The 20003-nt window shown below is 36.3% G+C and overlaps 1 protein-coding gene across 4 annotated transcripts; it reads right to left on the bottom strand.

Annotated features, from left to right (window-relative positions):
• Nucleotides 1–3079: 3079 nt before the first annotated feature.
• LOC129928418 (uncharacterized) lies at nucleotides 3080–19913 on the bottom strand. 4 transcript variants are annotated; one of them, XM_056042670.1, is made up of 4 exons: nucleotides 19628–19913; nucleotides 11096–11202; nucleotides 5273–5331; nucleotides 3080–4427 (listed from the first exon to the last, which is right to left on the bottom strand). In XM_056042670.1, exons 3-4 carry the CDS (start codon nucleotides 5319–5321, stop codon nucleotides 3472–3474), a joined length of 1005 nt encoding a protein of 334 aa, XP_055898645.1. In that variant the 5' UTR covers nucleotides 5322–5331; nucleotides 11096–11202; nucleotides 19628–19913; the 3' UTR covers nucleotides 3080–3471. The 4 variants fall into 4 exon arrangements, with proteins under 4 accessions (XP_055898645.1, XP_055898643.1, XP_055898644.1 ...); XM_056042668.1 differs by lacking the exon at nucleotides 11096–11202 and having other exon boundaries at nucleotides 19628–19912; XM_056042669.1 differs by lacking the exons at nucleotides 11096–11202; nucleotides 19628–19913 and adding an exon at nucleotides 10922–11041.
• Nucleotides 19914–20003: the final 90 nt, after the last annotated feature.

The following is a 20003-nucleotide window of genomic DNA, read 5'->3' as shown; positions in this document are numbered from 1 at the left end:
GCCCTGTAGATCACAAGATCTGAAAGGGGAATTTTTATCGAAAAAACAAAATCTGTACCTTTAATGTATAGGGCGTGTTAGTATAGAGCAAATGAAAGCACGCTCAGCCCTCTCTCATCTTCCAGGCACTTGTGAAATGTATTTATAGAACAGGAAATCTCCCATTTTATGTGTATGATTTTACATCACGCGCGTGTGAGTAATGATATTTGTCTACAGCAGGGTGAAGGCCATTTATTTTTCTGTCTGATTCGTATGATCAATACTCTTTTTGTTTTGACACGACATCAGACAGTGCTGGATGCAGACCTGTTTGTTCGGGTCGCCTCACTTGTGTGAGTACAACTGACACTCATTAGGAAAGAGTGTGATGACCCACATATCACGGTACAAACGTTCATGGCTGTTTTTTTCTTTGTTTTTTTTAATTGACTTCTTCCCCTGGCCTTAACTTACATCCTAACCCCATTTGGGCAGTTGTTTGAGACAAACATCTATAAAAAAGCTAACAAGATCCTAGAAATAAAGAATCACCCTTTGTGTCAGGATTTTGTGATTTTACCATCACAAAAATGATAATAGACACCGATAGTAAAGACAAACAGACACAAACACTATTTTGTTCCCCTGGCAATCAAATAATCAAATAGGAACAATCTGGTATAAACTTTGTCACATGTAAATTATGAGTGAGACTAGTGTGAATGTACATTTTGGTTTCTTATAGTTATAATGTTTTTTGTTTGGTGTAATGCACTAATGGTAAGCCAAATTTCCATACGGACAATAAAGATTATTAATATTTTTATTAAATCTAAGCTTTTGAACATGTCGTTGAAATGGTAATAAGAAAACAGAATTGTTCAAAGAAAGATCTGTCTCAGGAGATGTGCAAACAAATAAAAAAAAAGAGGGAAACTAGTGAAACCGAGACCAGTCGTTATAGAAGGCCTTAACACTGACATGTGACGTCGCAACCTGTGGGCAGTTTTAAACAATAGCTCTTATCCACGTCACAGCTCTGACGACACGATGTGTCACGTGGTATTAGGCTATTTGGTATAAAATGCCCAAGTTTGCCGACGTTGCAGTTTTGACCAATAATTCTTTGCCACGTCACAGGTCTGACGTCACGACATGCCACGTGGCAGCAAAGTATTGGTCTAAAATGCTCAAGGGTGCCGACGTTGCAGGTCAGTGTTGAGGGCCTTCTGTAACGATTGCTTCCGCTGAAACAGAACACATGATCTGGATAAAACAAACACGTTTCACATATCGTAAGCGATGACCTAATTGTTCGATTTTAAAACACATCACTTAGACGCTCTTAATTTTTCAGTTCTATTTTGTTCTATGCCCTTAAAATGGTGTGAGGGTCATCAACGCTAACTCTTTTACAATTTCACACCATCTTATCGGTCTCCTACTATTATCTGTGAGTCTGTAACGGGTGGGACGATGGTGAACTGCTTTGCTTTATGTACCCACTTTTTTGGTTTCTATGTGGTACTACTCGGTGACCATTAGAGGACATTTCTTTGTCACCTAAACTGTGGTCAGATCCATGTAAGGTCACTGCTCTATTTCATGTTTAGTTGTTGACCACAGATTTACTGGCTCCGTGTTCGATATAGACTATTTGGCAGTGGCGTAGCTATAGTGGAGGATGAGGGTGGGAGAATTTGAAAATTCCCCCGGACCCCACTTGAGGAGTCCCCAAAATGAGAGCCCGAATTTTTTTTTTCATTTTAAATATTAAATATTACGCCATTATCTCATGTCATGATGTCGCATGTTAAATGCAAGGGCCCCCTAAAGAGGTCAAGACCCCCCCCGATCCCCAATGTATGGTACATTCGTAGGTACGCCACTGCTATTTGTGCATTTTGTTTTATTTTTTTAACTTATATCATGGCCTTTTGTGTGTGTGTGTTGACTGATGGAACTTAGAAGGATGGATTGCAAGTATCCTGTGAAAGAAAAGGAAGTTTACAAAGCAGGCCATGAGGGAAGAGCGAATACTGAATGTGTGGTTTTGTACATTTCAACATTATGAAAGGAAGATGTAACTATTTCTAATATAAATTAAGTTAATTGTGCTCATATTAAAGGATTTCATTTTTTTGTTATTCTACTTAATCATAACTTATTTGACCTACAGGCAGAGCCTCCACAAGAGAGATACAAATCTAGCGGAATTTCGACGGGTCAGAAACTTTGTATTAACATCTTTTTTTTTTCCCCATTTTTAAAGTGAGCACCTTAAAATCTTGAGTAGGCTGGAAGCACTGTCGTGATGGAGAAGAGTCCGCTTGTAGCATGCTCGGGATATGTAACTATACAATGCCTTACATTTCCTTCGTTACCTGAAATCTAAAGAAAACTATAATGCCGGATTTCACACGTTGCTGGATATATATATATCATCAGTGTGTCTTCCATTTCGAAAATTAAGGATTATTTATGAGCATATTGTTTGTAAAGTGAAGGGATTAGGTTAATCATATGTACTTGATTTTTTTTTTTTTTAGAGTTGCCTCCCCTACAATTAGATCTACATTTAAATATCTCCTTGCATTGCTCCATTTGACTGTCCTATTGATTTCACATTGTGCTATGTGACCAACTCTTTTCTACGTATCGAGACAACTTGTAAAGTTATTCATGCCTTTTACCACCAATAAAGCTACCATCTTCATTACAATTAGAATCCGAGAATCTCACATTGTATTAATATTTGGATAATGTTACCCTTGACCCACGGTTGACGAAAGTGTCATGTGGCAAGCACAACGACCAATCACTTTAACTTTTCCCCAACTAATACCAGGTACCCATTAGAGTTGGGTGGACTCCAAAGATCCCGAAATTATAAATCCTAGTCTTCACCAGACTAGCGCCTTACCGCTCAGACACTTTTGCAATGTTGACCTGACCACCTTAGTAGAGACTACATTAGGGTTTTTGTCTGTATGCTTAATAATTAATTTTATTTGTTGAGCTATGAGTATTATTTGTATTTATTATTAAAACTTTTTTTAAGATTTATAAAACGTATAGTTTAACTAAACGAGAGTCATTTCATTTTTATACAAAAATTGCATTACTTTTATTATTTTATTTTCAATTGACAACCAGCAAAATATAAAAGAATTTTTTAAAAAGCTAATATAAAGGAAAGACACTCTCAATTACTGCCATTTCTCTGAATGCTGCAAGTTGTATTTCCCTTTTTATATATAAAACACAATTAATTAATTACCACTAATTAATTAACTAATCGGTTATTTCACTGATACAAGTGTTGTCATTGGCAACGAATAATTGTGCCAGGTTTTAACTAAATCCGAGAAAGGGAAGTGTGAGAAATAACGTGCACACGATTCCTGCCAGATAGACAGAAGGAGGGAGTTAAAATAAGCTTGAAGCTAAAGTGAAGCATATATTTTGCTTCTTGTTCCATTAGGTGTCTTATAATACAAACGCAGAACCGCTGTAATTGAGACCTGATGGTAATGTGCCACTATGAACCAACTGGTAGAGCCACCAGCCAGTGTATCCCAGACAATAGACTGTAGCCCCGCTACTTCCAGGACATGTGCTTGTGGTATATGTAAACTTGTTGTAGTTGTGAATGTCCGAGTCGACTAGGTACCTGTCCTGCCACTGACCCAAGCTGACCTGCTTGGGACCTCCGTGTGGATGTGAGACCATAAACATCAGCTTGTCCACATCCCTGGACGCTCGGTATCGTTCGTGAACAGTCTTCCATAGTACGTTGCAGCGCTTCTTCAGTCGGAATAAAACTTCTCCGAGGTCGTTGTCGCAAGTGGTACAAACCAGTCTGCACCAGTCTCTTTCCACGTTCACGAAGCCGACCCCAACAACATCCAGGGTGGTCACGGGGCTGTCTGGGCTGTCGTAAAACAGCCTGCATGAGGCCTGGCTCGCCTCCACCTCGTCGAAGACCACGTGCGTGGCCGTGAGTACTTCAATCTCCCACCAGCTGTTTCTCGGCGAGCTGGAAAGCTGACAGACGTGGCAAGCGCAAGAGGCGCGACCCAACCAGTGCCTTCCACCTTCCTGGTCATAGCCATACGCGTATTTCGTCACGAGACTAATTCTCCCGCTGCCTCGTCTCACGCTTTCACGACCTGCCATAGAATAGCATGGGTACACACTCCTGGTCCCTGGCCAGACGTCTGGCCTTCGGGGGCTCGTGTTCTGAACATCCACCCTCACCGTCAGAACGGAAACAGATTTGATGTATTTAAACAGTTCTAGGTCACGATGCTCTTCAGGTAAATGTTCAATTCTAAAATTATTGACAGGTATGAATTTCTCATGGCCTGGGTTTTTGGTACAGGTTTTAATGTCAGTGGCTACATCTCCTTCTCCATCGTCTGCTATCTGCATCTCATGTTCACCTACGGAATATATTCATATTGCTATTGAAAACTACAGTATTCTTACAATTCAATGTACATACTACATACAGCCAAATTTTAAATAAGATCATCATATACAGATAGTTTATGAAAATTAAATAAGATAAAGAGTCATAAATAAACTTGAAATCTAAAATATGTAGCACTAGGGAAAGAAGGGGCTCGGTGGCTGAGTGGTTAAGTGCTCGGCTTCCGAACCTGGGGTCCTGGGTTCGAATCTCGGTGATGACTGGGATTTTTAATTTTGGAATTTTTAGGGCGCCCCTGAGTCTACCCAACTCTAATGGGGGTACCTGACTTTAGTTGGGGAAAGAAAAGGTCGTTGGTCGTTGTGCTGGCCACATAACACCCTGCTTGTTAGCCGTTGGCCTTAGAAACAGATGACCTTAATATCATCTGCCCCATAGATCGCAAGGTCTGAAAGGGGAACTTTACTTTACTAGGGATAGATAATTTAAATAAGGTGAAGAGAAGAGAATAGTATAGGGGACGAACGTATGCCAAAAGTAGTCTTGTTTTTTTTGGTGAGCTAGAAGATGGTCGACGTAACAGAGGTGCCCCACGAATACGCTTTAAATGTTCAAAATATAGTTCTTTTTCATTCTTAGTTCTTTTTGTTATATGAACTTATTTACATGAGCTTATCATTAACAATACATTATGATTTGATGTAATCATATGTATGTCATTTTTCTATTTTATAGATTACGATAAAGGTGTTTGATTACTTAAGAACATATGCTAATAATGCTATAGTTAGAGATATGTTAAAAGGAATATTATGAAAGTATTTAGATGAAAATATAATTCAGTTCTATTCTTACCAATAATATCATATAGACCGATAATTCTGCCCAAATTTTCTTGAGACATTTTTGTTGATCTGAAAATATAGAACAATAGACTTTCTTTTCAAGCATAAACTAAAACAAATTACATTCCTAGGCCATATTTCTGAAAATAGGGGCCAATTGTTGGAGCCTACAAAAGTGGAGGAAACGCTATTATATTGTTTGTCCATTTTTCCTTCGCCTATATGTTTTTCTGTCTGTCACGTTTAGATAAGTACAATCGTTTGTTTAATATTTTGATATTAATTAGTGTAAGTATTTCATTCGATGGCTCAATAGTACAATGAAAGTGTGGCCACTAAGCTCAGCCTGACATGCACACCACTTATATAGAATAATCAACGATGCGAAAGATGATTTAAAAAAACAGCCTATGAATTTAATTACTTTATATATATATATATGAAATGAGAATGTTGGAAATGAGGAATAGAAATAGAATAATGGTATATTCAATAATTCAAATTACAGAGTACAATTAAAAAATCCATTTCAATTAAGATAAATGTTATGTGCCCCAATATTAATTAGGACAAAGTATAATACAAAGAAGCAACTTGCTAATGATGGAATCTTGTCAACATGGTTTCCTCGTAGACCATTCGCTGACAGTATGAGATTCCCTTAATGACAACATCGTAATGGAGTAAGTACTTTAATTATGGGCGTAGCCAGGATTTTTTTTCAGTGGGGGGACAGGGGGTTGGGGGATTTTTATATTTTTGTTAAAAATCATTTTTACATTTGACCCTTCATTCTTTCTGAAGAAGTTTATTGTACTCTAGAATAAACACTATTTCTGTTATTTAAAGCCCATAAAAATGCATATTCTGAGGTATCCACAGTACAATATCCTTCAATTTAAAAGTTTAAGTTAAAAAAAAAAACAATCTGCTAATCTTAATTACTTATGACTTAGATCTTCCTTTCGGTGCATTGGGCTGCCTCCACAAAAATCTGTCACTGGCAATGTCAGTAGCCTCTTCCCAGCTGCTCTGAGGACCTCCATGAAAGTGTGGCGCCAAGTTGTACTAGGATGTTTGTGCATGTTATCACATCTCTTACAATGCGTAATTCATTTTGTCGGAGAACATGTCCTGCAAACCTCATGCGATGCTCTGTCACAACCTTACTAAGGGTTCGACTCCCAGTTCGGCATAGGATTTCCTTGATTGAGACCCGATCTCTATAACTGACTCTTAAAATTCGTCTTTTCCAACTTAGTTGAGCCACATTTAGTGTTTTTCAATTTCGGCAGATGACTATTCACTGCACTTTATTAATAGAGCCCAACGACTGGTAGAAATTTTTAATTTTTCTGAGCTACGCTCTTGGAACTAAGAGACTGTAGTTTGCTTTAAATTTTATATCGAAAAGGGAAGTTTTATCGTCAAAATTATCTGTTGGGGGGGGGTGCGTTTAAACTAAAAAAATCTCATGAGTGTTATTTTAACAAATTCAAAACCTCATTACCTAAGCTCATAGAATTTGGTGACTGTAGTTTGCTTTAAAAAAATATTGAAGAGAGGGTTTTTCAACCTCAAAACTATCTGTAGGGGGATTTTAAACTCAAAAACATCTGTAGGGGTTTTAAACTTAAAGCCTTCTTGAGGAGTGAGGTTTAAAATCAAAACCCCCTTTGGCTACGCTCATATAATTTTGAGTGTGCAATGTGCTTTTTTATATTGATGAGGTGGTTTTTAGTTTTAAACCCCGCTGGAGGGGGGTTTTAAACTCAAAACCATCTGAAGGGCTTTTTAATTTAAAGACCTTTGGAGGAGGGGGCATTAAACACAAAACCCACTTTGGCTACGCTCATAGAATTTTGAGTGTGTAATCTGCTTTTATTTTATATTGAATAGGTGGTTTTAAGCTTCAAACCCATCTGGATGTTTTTTTTAAACTCGAAATCATCTGGAGGGGTTTTAAATTTAAAGCCCTCTGGAAAAAGGGGGGGGGGTTAAACTCAAAATCCTTCTTGGTTCGCTCATAGAAATTTGAGTATCTAATTTGCTTTTTTTTAAATTGAAGTGGTGGTTTTTAGCTTCAAACCCCACTTGAGGGGTTTCAAAAATAACCCCCCTCTTTGCTACGTTCATAGAATCTGGTGACTGATGTATGCTTTAGTCTTATATCGACGAAGGGGTTTTTTCGTTAAAAAGAATTCGGAGTGGGGGTTTTAAAATCAAAATCTTACTTAGCTAAACTCAAAACCCCTTGGCTGCTCTGGGGCAAGTAATGGTATAATATTAAAATCTCAGCTAAAATAAACAAAATCAAAGCAAAGTGTACAGTGGTCCATTGACTTTTGCAGATCTTTCTAATGAAAATAATATTTCCACATTTTTTTGTACACTAAACACGAGATTTCGCACGTCCACCCAATGTACATGTACATGGACAGGGGCCTGTTGGCGGGAAAAAGGGAATACGTCATCGTCAAATGTGAACGGTATTTCGAAACGAAAAATGTAATGTTAGGAGCTTACGTCGTAATTGATTTTACGGTTACTGGTGATAATATTGAGCAACAAGTCCTAGTTTATGAGATCTGCTCTGGTTTTCCAACCTGATGGTGACAAGAGGGATCTATGGCGGGGGCCCCCTTAGGCGCGGGCGGGGCCTGGGGCGCTTTCCCCACTTGCCACCCCCTAAGGCCGCTACTGGTCTTCATTTCGAAAATTAAGGATTATTTAAGAGCATATTGTTTGTAAAGTGAAGGGATTAGGTTAAGCATATGTACTTGATTTTTTAGAGTTGTCTCCCCTAAAATTGGATCTACATTTAACTCTTTCACTCCGTAATTATTTTCCATGTTTCGACGGGGATTCTTTATTTTTCTCAGTAGAATTTTACTACCCTGTTATGATTAAGCTTTTTTGTTTGAGATATACATCAGAAAATGTTTTATTTCGTATAGAATTAAAGGGGAATGCATGCTCTTTTTGTATAAGACAAAGAAAAGTCTGTAAACTCAAACATTAATGTGTAACGATGGAAGCGTCAACTAGGAGAGAAAGAGTTAAATATATCCTTGCATTGCTCCACTGACTGTCCAATTGATTTCACGTAGTGCTATGTGACCAACTCTTTTCTACGCATCGAGACAACTTGTAAAGTTATTCATGTCTTTTACCACCAATAAAGCTGCTATCTTCATTACAATTAGAATCCGAGAATTTCACCTTTCAGTATTGATACTTCTACATATGATAAGTAATTTTAATTTCTGCATTTGATACTCTGCCCTATTCTAGGGCAGGGGTCGGCAACCTTTTGGGTCGAAAGAGCCAAAAATTACAATTTACAAAATTTTAAAAGAGCCACAAAGATTTTACTCGCACATTTTTTTTATGAAAAAAAAAAAAAGAATCTGTTTATTTATAAAAACCGTAAGTAGTGTTTTTCACAACAAATTAAATAATATATATATATATATATATATATATATATATATATATATATATATATATATATATAGTGGAGGTGTCTGCAGGCGGGGCATGGAGGCCTCGGGCATCGGCGGGGGTGTGTGGGAAAACATGGCCAGAGACCGGAGTGCGTGGAGACAGACTGTGCGTGCTGGGACAACCCTTGCTGAGAACAAAAGAATTGAAGCGGCTTTAATCAAGTGGGATTTAAAGAAAGCTGCCATGTCTGCTAGCCCTAAATCAGAGGCATACACATGTACGAATTGTGGCAAAGTCTGCCGTTCTAGGGTTGGCTAGGTTGGCCACACCAGATTCTGCCCCGTCTCAAGATTAAGCCAAAACCAGTGACTCATTTGGGCGCAACCATTGCCTTTCGAGACAAAAGGAGCCATACATATATATATATATATATATATATATATATATATATATATATATATATATATATATATATATATATATATATATATTTATGGCATTATTAGATTTTTTTTTAAATTTCGTTAACAACTAAAGAAGTTAAACATTTGCTTACAACACTAGCTTGTACTTCAATAACAAACAATTGAGCAAACAAATTTAATGGGACCGTTGGCTTCGCATGGTTTTAGAAAGTTTAGATATCATTGGCTCATAACTTGTTTTTAGTTTCAAACACGACTCTAAATGTTCAATTGTTAGTTGGCTTCTTACTTTGCTTTTATTTATATTCATGAAAAAAAAAACACGCTTTCTCGCACAAATATGTCGATCCGAATGCTAACTTTTTTCCTCTCGGTAGCAATCTGGAAGAGTATTCCATGCGCCGAATCAACTCGCAGCATTTCTTTTAAAGCTGTCCATTTTTGTTTCGTTGCTTACATACATTTCTGTAAATCCAACTCTTTTAACTGGCGTTTCAACTCTGTAAATTTTCCAACCCATAAAGCTTTACTTTTTAAATCGACCAATTGGATTTTTAGAGATCCAGTATCAATTCCAAATAGGATCAATGTGTATTTCTTTACTATTTATGTTTAAGGAATTTACTAGTAATACTAGAAATGTTTTGTTGGTTTAGAACTGCTCAAATCTGTCAAGAAATTCATCATTGGTTTTCTAAATGTGCTGAAGTAATTCGTGTCAAAAGTTGCCCTGATTTTATCGCGATACTGCTTTAGACATTCAAAATGAAGTGACTTACCGCACTGAATAACTTCTGCAAAAATAATGAACTTTTCTTCAAAACAAACCAACTCTACTACCAAAACATAGGATGCGTTTCCCTTTCCTTGCAGTTTTAGATTCATCTCATTTAATTTCTCTGTTATATCAACCATAAATTAAAATGTTTGCAAATATGTACAGGGAGATTAATGCCATTATTATTATTTCGTTCAAGCACAAAGCAAAACGTTTCAACACCTTACCTTTGGAAAGCCATTGCACTTTATTGATAAGAAGTAGCTCAGAATACTGAGTCTCCATTTCGTTTAACAATTCTTAAACTGTTGATGGTAGAGTGTTTTTGACAAGATGCTGCCAATTTCATTACCGCAACTATTTCGGTCTGTATCGTTTTTGGTACAAAGTGCTTCTTGGGTGTATTATTCAATGAAACGTAAAAATTGCTTGGTTTAATTTGCTTCGAAAAATCGTTGTTGCCCTTTTATTCTTTTACTGTTATATTTCTGGATCCTTCAATTGTTATTGAAACGATTTTATTTAAATCGATCTATTTTTGTCCAATGTATTTTTACACGGCATGCACTATATCTTTCCCTCTAGTTTGTTCCGAGAGCGGTTGCAATCCATAAAGTTTTTCTTTTGGACCTTGGGAAGACATATATCTAACATAATGGGCAACTAGTGCCGTGTCTTTTATCTCGCAAGACTCATCTATAGCAAGCCAATTCATCTAGCGTCGAAAGCGACTTGAAAGCTACATAGAAACATTCGACGATGGCGTCATTAGAGAGCTTCTGATGGACTGACAACAGTGACGACGCGTATAATGGGGGAGGGTGTCCAATAGATAGAATCGGTGCCTAATCCTCGTTGAACTATTCAGAACTATTTTAAAAAATGTTTCGATAAAATAAATAATATTTGCGTATGGAACTAAAGAGCCGCAGCTTCTCATCCAAAGAGCCGCATGTGGCTCGCGTGTCGCAGGTTGCCGACCCCGGTTCTAGGGTAACTTATAACTTACATGTGAGAAATATTTCAAAACTTTCCGAATGTATCATCACAGTCCAATGATTTGGTACCCCCCAGCTCAAGTCATGGAAAATGTTTTTGAAATACTTGCAGCTTAAATATATAGGTCTAGGTCTGAAACAGGAAACTGCTTATCATTTATGCATTGTTTTGATTCGATACTGACCTTTGCACTTAATAAAAAAAAGTAAATGATGTAACTTTGTATTCTCTGGAACCGCCCATTGGTCTTTATTTCCCCACTTGAAAAGCACTTGACTGGACATTCTTTGACTGGGAGATTCAAAAGAGATATTTCCGAACTTTTAATTCTTTTTTTTATTACTTTAAACAATGGATAGATTTTTTAATTAATTTTTTTTTTATAAATTATTGTTTTGATTGTAAACTGCTTTATATATTTCTGATGTTCCTTCAGTTTTGAAGATAATTATATCCTAGGCCAAACCTACTGCAGAACGACGGGGGATGGCAGCGGAAAGGGGGTTCGAACCCGGGAACGTCGAGATCTCCGGACCATAATCGAGAGCGCATACTACACGACCAGGCAGCACATCCAATTAAAAAAAAAGGTTAATGTATATTTCATGTATTGGCGTATTTAAAATGCTATTTGACAAAGCTTCTATCAACTCCCTCTATCTGTCTGGTACAGATTTTAAACAGGTTAGTTCTCCCACTTGATTTTATACAGGTTAGCTCTCCCACTTGATTTTATACAGGTTAGTTCTCCCACTTGATTTTATACAGGTTAGTTCTCCCACTTTTCATTCTCGGATCAAGTTGAAACCTTGAACAATTATTTATTGCTCCTAACAAAATATGAATCACTACGAAATTAGCCGCTTATTTAATTAAATAGTGGTAATTAGTTTCGTTTGATATAAAAAAAAAATAAAAAAAAATTAGTGTTCATAAATATAACTGTGAATGTGGGGTTCTTACCCTCTGATAAGCTACTTTTTTATGTATTTTATATTTTGATTGTTTATATATTGAATTATTTAAATATAGTACTGGTGAGCTCACAAATGAAGAATACATTTCTTTCCGCGTAATATGTCATGACTACTACTATTATCGGAGTTGAAGCGTTGGCTTCCCAACCAAGGGTCATGGGTTCGAGTCTCGGTAACAATTTTTAATTTCGGGATATTTAGGGCTCCTCTGAGTCCACCCAGCTCTATTAGTTGGGGAAAAGTAGAAGCGGTTGGTCGTTGTGTGGCTACATGACACCCTCATTAACCGTAGGCCACAGAAACTGATGACCTTTACATAATCTGCCCTTATAGATTGCAAGGTCTGAAAGAAGAAATAGCTTTTACTTACTACTATTATCGCCAACATAAGCTAGTTGACATTGGCTTGAAGTACCAAATAAGAGGTAAATTTCTGCTCTCGTATAGTCCTCCCAATATTGTACGCTTACCAAATTTGTAATACTTTGGAAGGTCCGCTACAGTGCTGCTATTTCAGTAGTAACATAAAACACTTTAATTAAGTGTAAACCTCTCTTGGAATATAATCCTCTTCTTGAATTAGGAACAGTCATTACTTTAATGGATGGGAAACTACACTTTGGTTGTTTATCAAAATTCTATAAAAATTAGGATCCAATACGATGGACTACTCTTATGTTTCAACACCGTTTACTAATTGAAAATTAGGTTTAGTATTTTGCGGTCTAGCTTAGAATAGGATGTACAAGTGCTCCGGCCGGAACTTAACGATATAATCTTAACTCTTTTAAATATGATTTGTTTTTTTTACAAATTAATACACATACAGAGATATAAAGAGAATTGCTGCATTACTAAACGCTAAAAAATAATTTTAACATTCATTTTCATGTATTACTATCAATATGTTACGGGCTCTGCGCACATTATCTTATCTTATCCTATCTTATCTTATAAATTACAAGCGTTCCTTTTTAACAGAAGCGTATCCATGTGTCAATCTAGTCATGAAAGTTGGTTGGAGACTTAAATTCTTCCAAGCTATGAAATTAACTGGCTGATTCAGGCAACCAGTTCCATTGTGTAAGGATGTTTTAGCATATGGAATAAGAAATGGGTCTTTATCTTTGTGTTTTTCTGAGTATTTGATGAGATTTCGTGTTTTGTTTTGTAGGCTTAGAGTATGTTCAGTGTTTACATAACAATAACAATAGTAATAATAATAAAAATGATCTTTATTATTCGTGAGGAAATTTGTTTTACAATTGTGCGTAAAACCTAACAATTGAAAATCAACCATAAGTTACAATTATAGTGCAGTTTTAGTTACCATAAAAAAAACAATAGGGGCGACCTGATAAGTACTTCAAAACGCTCAGTCGGCTAGTGCGTCATACGGCAGAAGTTTAAATCTATAGATTATTAAGAATGCAATTATATGATACTAATATGACAGTTTGGTTTCTACATAGGTTACATCAACTCACTCTGTCTGTTAAACTATAGTTTTATTCTAATGTATCTCTCTTTCATTCTCTCTCTTTCTCTATTATCTCCCTTCTTTCTCTCGCTCTTTTACTCTCTCTCTTACTCTCTCTCTCTCTCTTTCACTCTGTCTCTCTCTCTCTTTCTATTTTCCACTTCAAACTATTGCATAAAAAATATAAATTTTTGCAACATGAATGTTAATATAATAAACTAATGCCAAACTTTTTGAATACTATGAACAATACTTTAGAAACAGCTAATTCTTATTCAAACCATCAGCCTTCACACTTAGCCTAATCTAATTGTCCGTTGTATGAGCAGCATTGTTTCCCTTGATAGACCATTACACATATGCTTTTGGATCTACTTATTTTCTTAGACCTTTTTGAAATATGTTTTGTATTGAACGGTTTAGAGCTCTCACAGTTTGGTCACACACAGGCCCCTAACTAGGACAAAGTTAAACTGTTACCGTTGTAATTCTATATCCAGATCAAAGCGGCTGGAATATTTACCTTTCATTTACTTCAAAATTTAGGAAAAAGAAAAAGCTGAATCATCCTGTAGAACGACTAGTTGTAGTGCTGTCCCTTGTTTTTATACATGTATGAACTAAAAACATTATCAAGAGAATAGATCGATTGTACAGAATACAGAATTATTGATCTGCAAAGTATTTTAATAAAACTATTTGTTGTGTATACCTTTCAGAAGTATAGAACCAAAAATGTCGTAACCCTTTTGCTTGTCGCCTAAACTTAGTTTTTACTATCTAGTTTTCAATAGTAATCTTTTCATATAGCGTCCATGATATGCTTGTCTATTTATTTTAAAAATCTTTCTCTTTTCATTTTCGTACGTATTTTGCTTGAGGTTACATTTAAAAAACCCACCACATTTCTTGATGTCGCCTTTCCTTCTTTTCCTCAATATTATTGCTTAAATAACAAATATAAAATTCTCCAAAAGTCTACATTCACAGATCCGGTTTTTTTTTTCAATTAAATTATACAAAAAGGTCAGCGCTGATTGTTTAATGCAGATTAAAAAAATGAGAGCTTCTAAACGTATGAATTTATAGTGCACAGTGGAGGCTCTGTACGGCTCTAAGTATACACTTATTAGAGCAATAGAGAATTGGATTGATAGCATAGCTCACATAAGTTATCCATATCAATGCTACGTAAACCCACTCAGAGATAAATAGACCAGTGAAGAATGTTATATAGTAAGTCATCCAAATTGGCAACCAGCACACCGTAAATGATAACAATATGAAGCCGATAGGGCGGATATTTTTCGCATTTAATTTCTGAGTGCCATTCGGTGCTTGTTCCCTAGTTTTGAAATGTTTTAATTTTCTAATCATTACAGAAGCATACGGACATAACGAACGCACTTTATTTGATCTACTCTCCAAACTGTTTGGTATTTCTTCTTGTTTAGAGACATCAAGCGACTTTCTTTTCGGACGTTTGACGAATGTGGAAATAGCTCTAACAACACAGAGATACACAGCCCAGATGGCAAGGAGAATAACAAAGAACAACAAACCGACAATAAACGTAAATAGCGTTGAGTTATCAAAGTCTGCGACACTATGTATAGACGCCGAGCAGTCATCCAGCCTGTTTTTCTGAAGACAAATCCACAGGATTAAGATGACTGCAGGCAGTGTCCATGAAATGGCTACCAAGGTGTATCCTGTTCTGGACGTTAGGGTCCTGTACAAAAAAGGGCGTTGAAGAAAGACGTACGTATCCACTGCCAAGAAAAGATTGTGTACATTTGTCACTAGACCTAGAAAAATGTCCACGTACACACGGACCGCACAAAGGACATAGTCGCCGAGGCGTTCTCTCTCAATGAAGTCTTTTATAGACAACGGCATAATAAATGCGCCGACAAGAACTCCTGGACATGTCATAGACAGCATTAGAAGTCTAGTGATGTGACTGTTCCCTGCGTGGTTAACCCTGGAGATGTGTCCTCTTTTGGCGTCACGGATGAGTGCCTGCACCATGGCCAACATGACTGTTCCATTCGCCATACACGTCAATGTGGCCAAAATGATCATGCAGACACTCAGGCCAGCTAATAGCTGAGAGCTGTCATTCAGAATGTAAGGATCAACATCTGTGTTCGCTTCATTGTCCAGACTTTGCGAACCACTCATTTTTTTTTAGTGCGATGTTCTCCATACACTGCTTCCCAGCTCAGTAGACACACTTATATATCTGGCTGAATAGTATACTAAACACCAAGTTCTACTGTACGAAAGTTTGCATTAAAAAAAAATTAAACAATGATACAAACATTGATTAAACAGTGATACCCAAACTACGGCCTGTGGATACATTCTGACCCGTAGCGCAGTGCAATCCGGCCCTACAAAACTTCTGCAGCAGATGACCAGCAGATGACCAGTTAGACTGAGCTTGACGATTTTTTTCTGCACTGATGCGTCCAGTGATACATTTGTGTGAAATATAAATGGGCCCAACGCCGAAAAAGGTTGAGTTCCACTGCTTCAGAGAGCATTAATCGATAGTTGGCCGATATTAACGCCGCTGTTTAAATGGTTGTCATGATAACTAAAGATATGCTTTTAGGCAGCCCGTGTAACATTAGTTTCATATAAACATTGGAATGATTTCTATATTTTTAAATAGAACCTTTTTTTTTAATTCTAAAACAATAGCGAAAGTAAACTTTACGCCGAATCAAGTAAAATTTATTTCACAAACAAATAGTGAAATTGTCCTAATTTAATAATAAATTTGCGATTTTTTTTATCCCCTGACATTTGAAAAAGAATTTATTTATGAGTTCTATAAAAACATTATATCCCGTTTTTTATCTAGTTGATTCTGGATTCCATGTGTTCTCTCCATCTTTCTGGTTTTCTCTCATTCTTTTCACAGGTAAGGGGGGACTTGCCTGAGCAGTCACACGACTTGTATGGTAGCTATGAGGCGACTACGCCGGACGGCTAAGTTTCTTGCCAGAGCACTACGGGAGGACTAGTCCTTCCTGCTCTGATTTTTCAATAGGAGTTCATCTCAGGTTGGTTTCCCATGTCCCAGAAGGGACCACAGCAGAGATGAGATGAACTATCAATTAATACATCAATATTACTAATAGAAAAACAACATCATACCAATTTATAATTACATGTACAAATGTTTTCATCAATTTACGTCCGTTGCTCGCTCTTATCCCATCACTCAAGATCCAGATCTATGACTTTGGTGTTTTCCTAATGTGTTCCAACATCTTCTATTTTAGCACGACATGCTGGGACTTCAGGTTACATCGGGATACAAAACTTGATGGGAACCTAACTAGATTTGACTGTAAACTAAAATTCTTAATAGCCTTAAGTTTCAGAAACACACGTAATCATCTTCTTTTTTGAAGTAACGTCGGTATTATATAAGAAACAATAATTTGGAGCATGTGATCTTTGACTGTTTGTGTGGTATGAGCTCTGGGCTGCCGTGTCGATGGTCCCAGGTTTGAACCCTTCCCACCGCCAACCCCCAAAGTCTTGCAAAAGGTTTGGTCTAGGATATAAAATCTTTAATTGTGAAGAAACATGCAAAGTACACAAACCAAATAATAAATGTTACCTGACAAAGTTGCCATTAAAAAAGAAAACGTAGCTATGGGTGTTAACTCGCTATTCAATACACATTCAAACTAAGCCAGAATTTTTAGCTGTAATAACGGATGCCCTTCACTTGTACACCCAGACAAAATTAGCTTCCTTACTAGGGGAATGACTCTAGCTATTCACATGCACATATATAAATAATGCTCATACCTGACTCATGTGACAAAATGTATTGTTCCCCGTTACGACCCCGACATAATTATTACGTGATTTTTGTTAAAACTTTACAAAGTATTTATAGAACAATGCTTTAGGAATTTTCGATAATTTAAAAAAAAAAAAATCTTTACTACTCTCCATAGAAAATAAAAAAAAATAAATTTGTAACATGTGATACACTTGTGAGGCTTTGAGGCTGTGATCTGATCTGATACCAGCAATGCATATCAGAGGTTCTCAATTCTGTGTGGAGCTGGCGGAAGGGTGCTCTAAGAAGGGGGTGGGTAAACTATATTAACTCTTTCTCTCCGTAATTATTTTTCTACGTTTCGACGGAATTATTCATTTTGCTCATTACTATCTCACTACCCTGTTATGATTGAGCTTCAATAGCTTTGTTATTTGTTATCAGAAAATGTTTTATTTGGTATAGAATTAAAGGAGAATGCATGCTTGTGATAGTAAGTGTATGTGTTTCGAGTGGCTGGTAGTGCAGTGTGTGTGCCTGTGTCTGAAATGACCAGTGGACCTTGAGTGTACATGGTTGAGTGAACAGCAGTGTGTCAGGACAGTCAGTTTAGAGAACAAGTGGCTGGAGTAAAGAGCATAAATAGAGACTAATAGAATCATTGTGTTTATTGAAGCTCGTGTTGTTTTAGTCTATTACATGGTGTCAGATGGACCGACTCCACCCGCCACAACCGCTGGAATTAAATGGCAACGTAGCAGAAAAAGGTTTAAACAAACCTTTCAGATATATTCGATAGCAAGTGGACTTGATATAACACAAAGTAAATTTTATAAAATTAAACATAAATTTAATTTAAGGATGTCAAATCAACGTTGGTATCGTCAATTAGGAGAGAGAGAGAGAGAGTTAAACCAGTTACACAGATTAAAAAAAAATTCAACTCACCTAGGATTTACAATAAATGAAAAGTTATCCAAAAATCCCTTATATTGACAAAGTAATTGGAATATCAAACGATCATCGGTGGGTTTAGTAAATAGACTTTTCAACAAATGATCAAAGAACATTAAGAGGAACCGCTACTTAAGCTCGGTAAACCAATGCTTCAATACGCACTCTATGTTTGGGACCACTGACTTCGAGAAAACCTAGAAACTACCAAAGACTCGAAATTGATCCGTGAGATTTAAAACAAACGAATTTCACATTTAACTAGAGAGACTAGAGTAACAGTGACTGTAACGTCATTGATAAAATCACAAAACATAATAAAAAAAAATCAAATCCAGGACCGAAGACTAAAAAGTAAAGTAGGTCTAAAATATGCAAGGGTCCTGACTAACTAACTTACTGCTCATCATTAATTCTCTCGCGGTGGTCGAAAAAGGGACAATTTAGCCTGCTAGTACTTTCCGTGTAAATGTAAAATGTAAATGTAAAATGTAAATGTAAAATGTAAATGTAAAATGTAAATGTAAATGTAAATGTAAATGTAAAATGTAAATGTAAAATGTAAATGTAAAATGTAAATGTAAAATGTAAATGTAAAATGTAAAATGTAAATGTAAAATGTAAATGTAAAATGTAAATGTAAAATGTAAAATGTAAATGTAAAAGTAAGACATTTTCACGATTGAATCTGCAGCGATTATATTTTCCACCTTTGAATCCGCATGTAAGTTGATGATAACAGCACACAACGACACCTCTCTAAAAAATTTCGTAGACGTCAACTATTGAATGCTTTCTGTGAATGGGGGGGATGGGAGAGAATAGATAAGTTATACAAAAACAAAACCTAATAAAATACCAAAAAAGAGACAAGAAAAAGGCACATTCCTCATTCCATATGCGAGGACAAATTTGTACAAATGCTATTTTTTCCCTAGTGCTATTAGAGCATGGAATGGGTTGCCTGAGTCAGCCCGGAAAAGCAATGACTTGTCAGAATTTAAGTCGTTGTTTAACATGCACGACTAGATTGATTTATCGACAAGCGTAGTGCGCAATTTTCTCGTTTGAAGTAACGTCTGTATTTTATAAGATAAGATAAGATAAAATACGAAGGTTTTCATAGAGGTAACCTCTTGAACATTAGTAACTTCGACCGTTACCGTCGTAGATTTAATGATTATATTGAAGCCTCTGATAGAGTCTTAGTCTGTTTGGAATTACTTCAATATCGTCTCTTGGTTAATACGAAATCAATACTAGTAATTATATACGCGCCAAGAAAGACGCTTGCAATTTTCTGATCATCCACAATTCAGCAGAACCATATTAAGCGTAATACAATTGGTAAACAAATATATCATTAAAAATTAAAAAGTATGGTGTGCATTCTATATGATTATAAAAATAAATGTTATTTTGGTGTCAATACCAGAAGCATACTTTTTTTTTTTAATTATCGCATTGTATAAATATTTAACAAAAGTGCAATACCTGTTGTGTAAGTCTTGACACGAAGCTGTTGAAAACTGAGCCCCAGGTATAAGTAAGAACAAGGAGGAAATCTAAGCAAGTTGTGTCTTAATTTTTCCATTTCAGTCCACACCTTGCATAGGCCTACCTGGTCACGTGGAAACAACTTATTTTGTAGAGCTCGTGAATAGCATAAAACAGAGTTGTCCAACGTAGTTAGTTTTCTAACCATGTTTAAGAACACTTGTCACTTAGCTCAACATTTTAAGTGGGAAATAAATCTGATTACGTAAAAAGAGAGTGTACTGGAGTTAAGAACGAATTAAATGTTATCAATAAAAAAAGTAATGAAAAAGATGTTCGTTCAAGCAAAATATTTTGTGTGTGTGTTAAACAC

The sequence above is a fragment of the Biomphalaria glabrata genome, chromosome 9 (assembly GCF_947242115.1).
Source record: "Biomphalaria glabrata chromosome 9, xgBioGlab47.1, whole genome shotgun sequence".
Classification (NCBI taxonomy): domain Eukaryota; kingdom Metazoa; phylum Mollusca; class Gastropoda; family Planorbidae; genus Biomphalaria; species Biomphalaria glabrata.
Note: the sequence above shows the minus strand (reverse complement) of the source record. Positions and strands in the feature narration are given on the sequence as shown.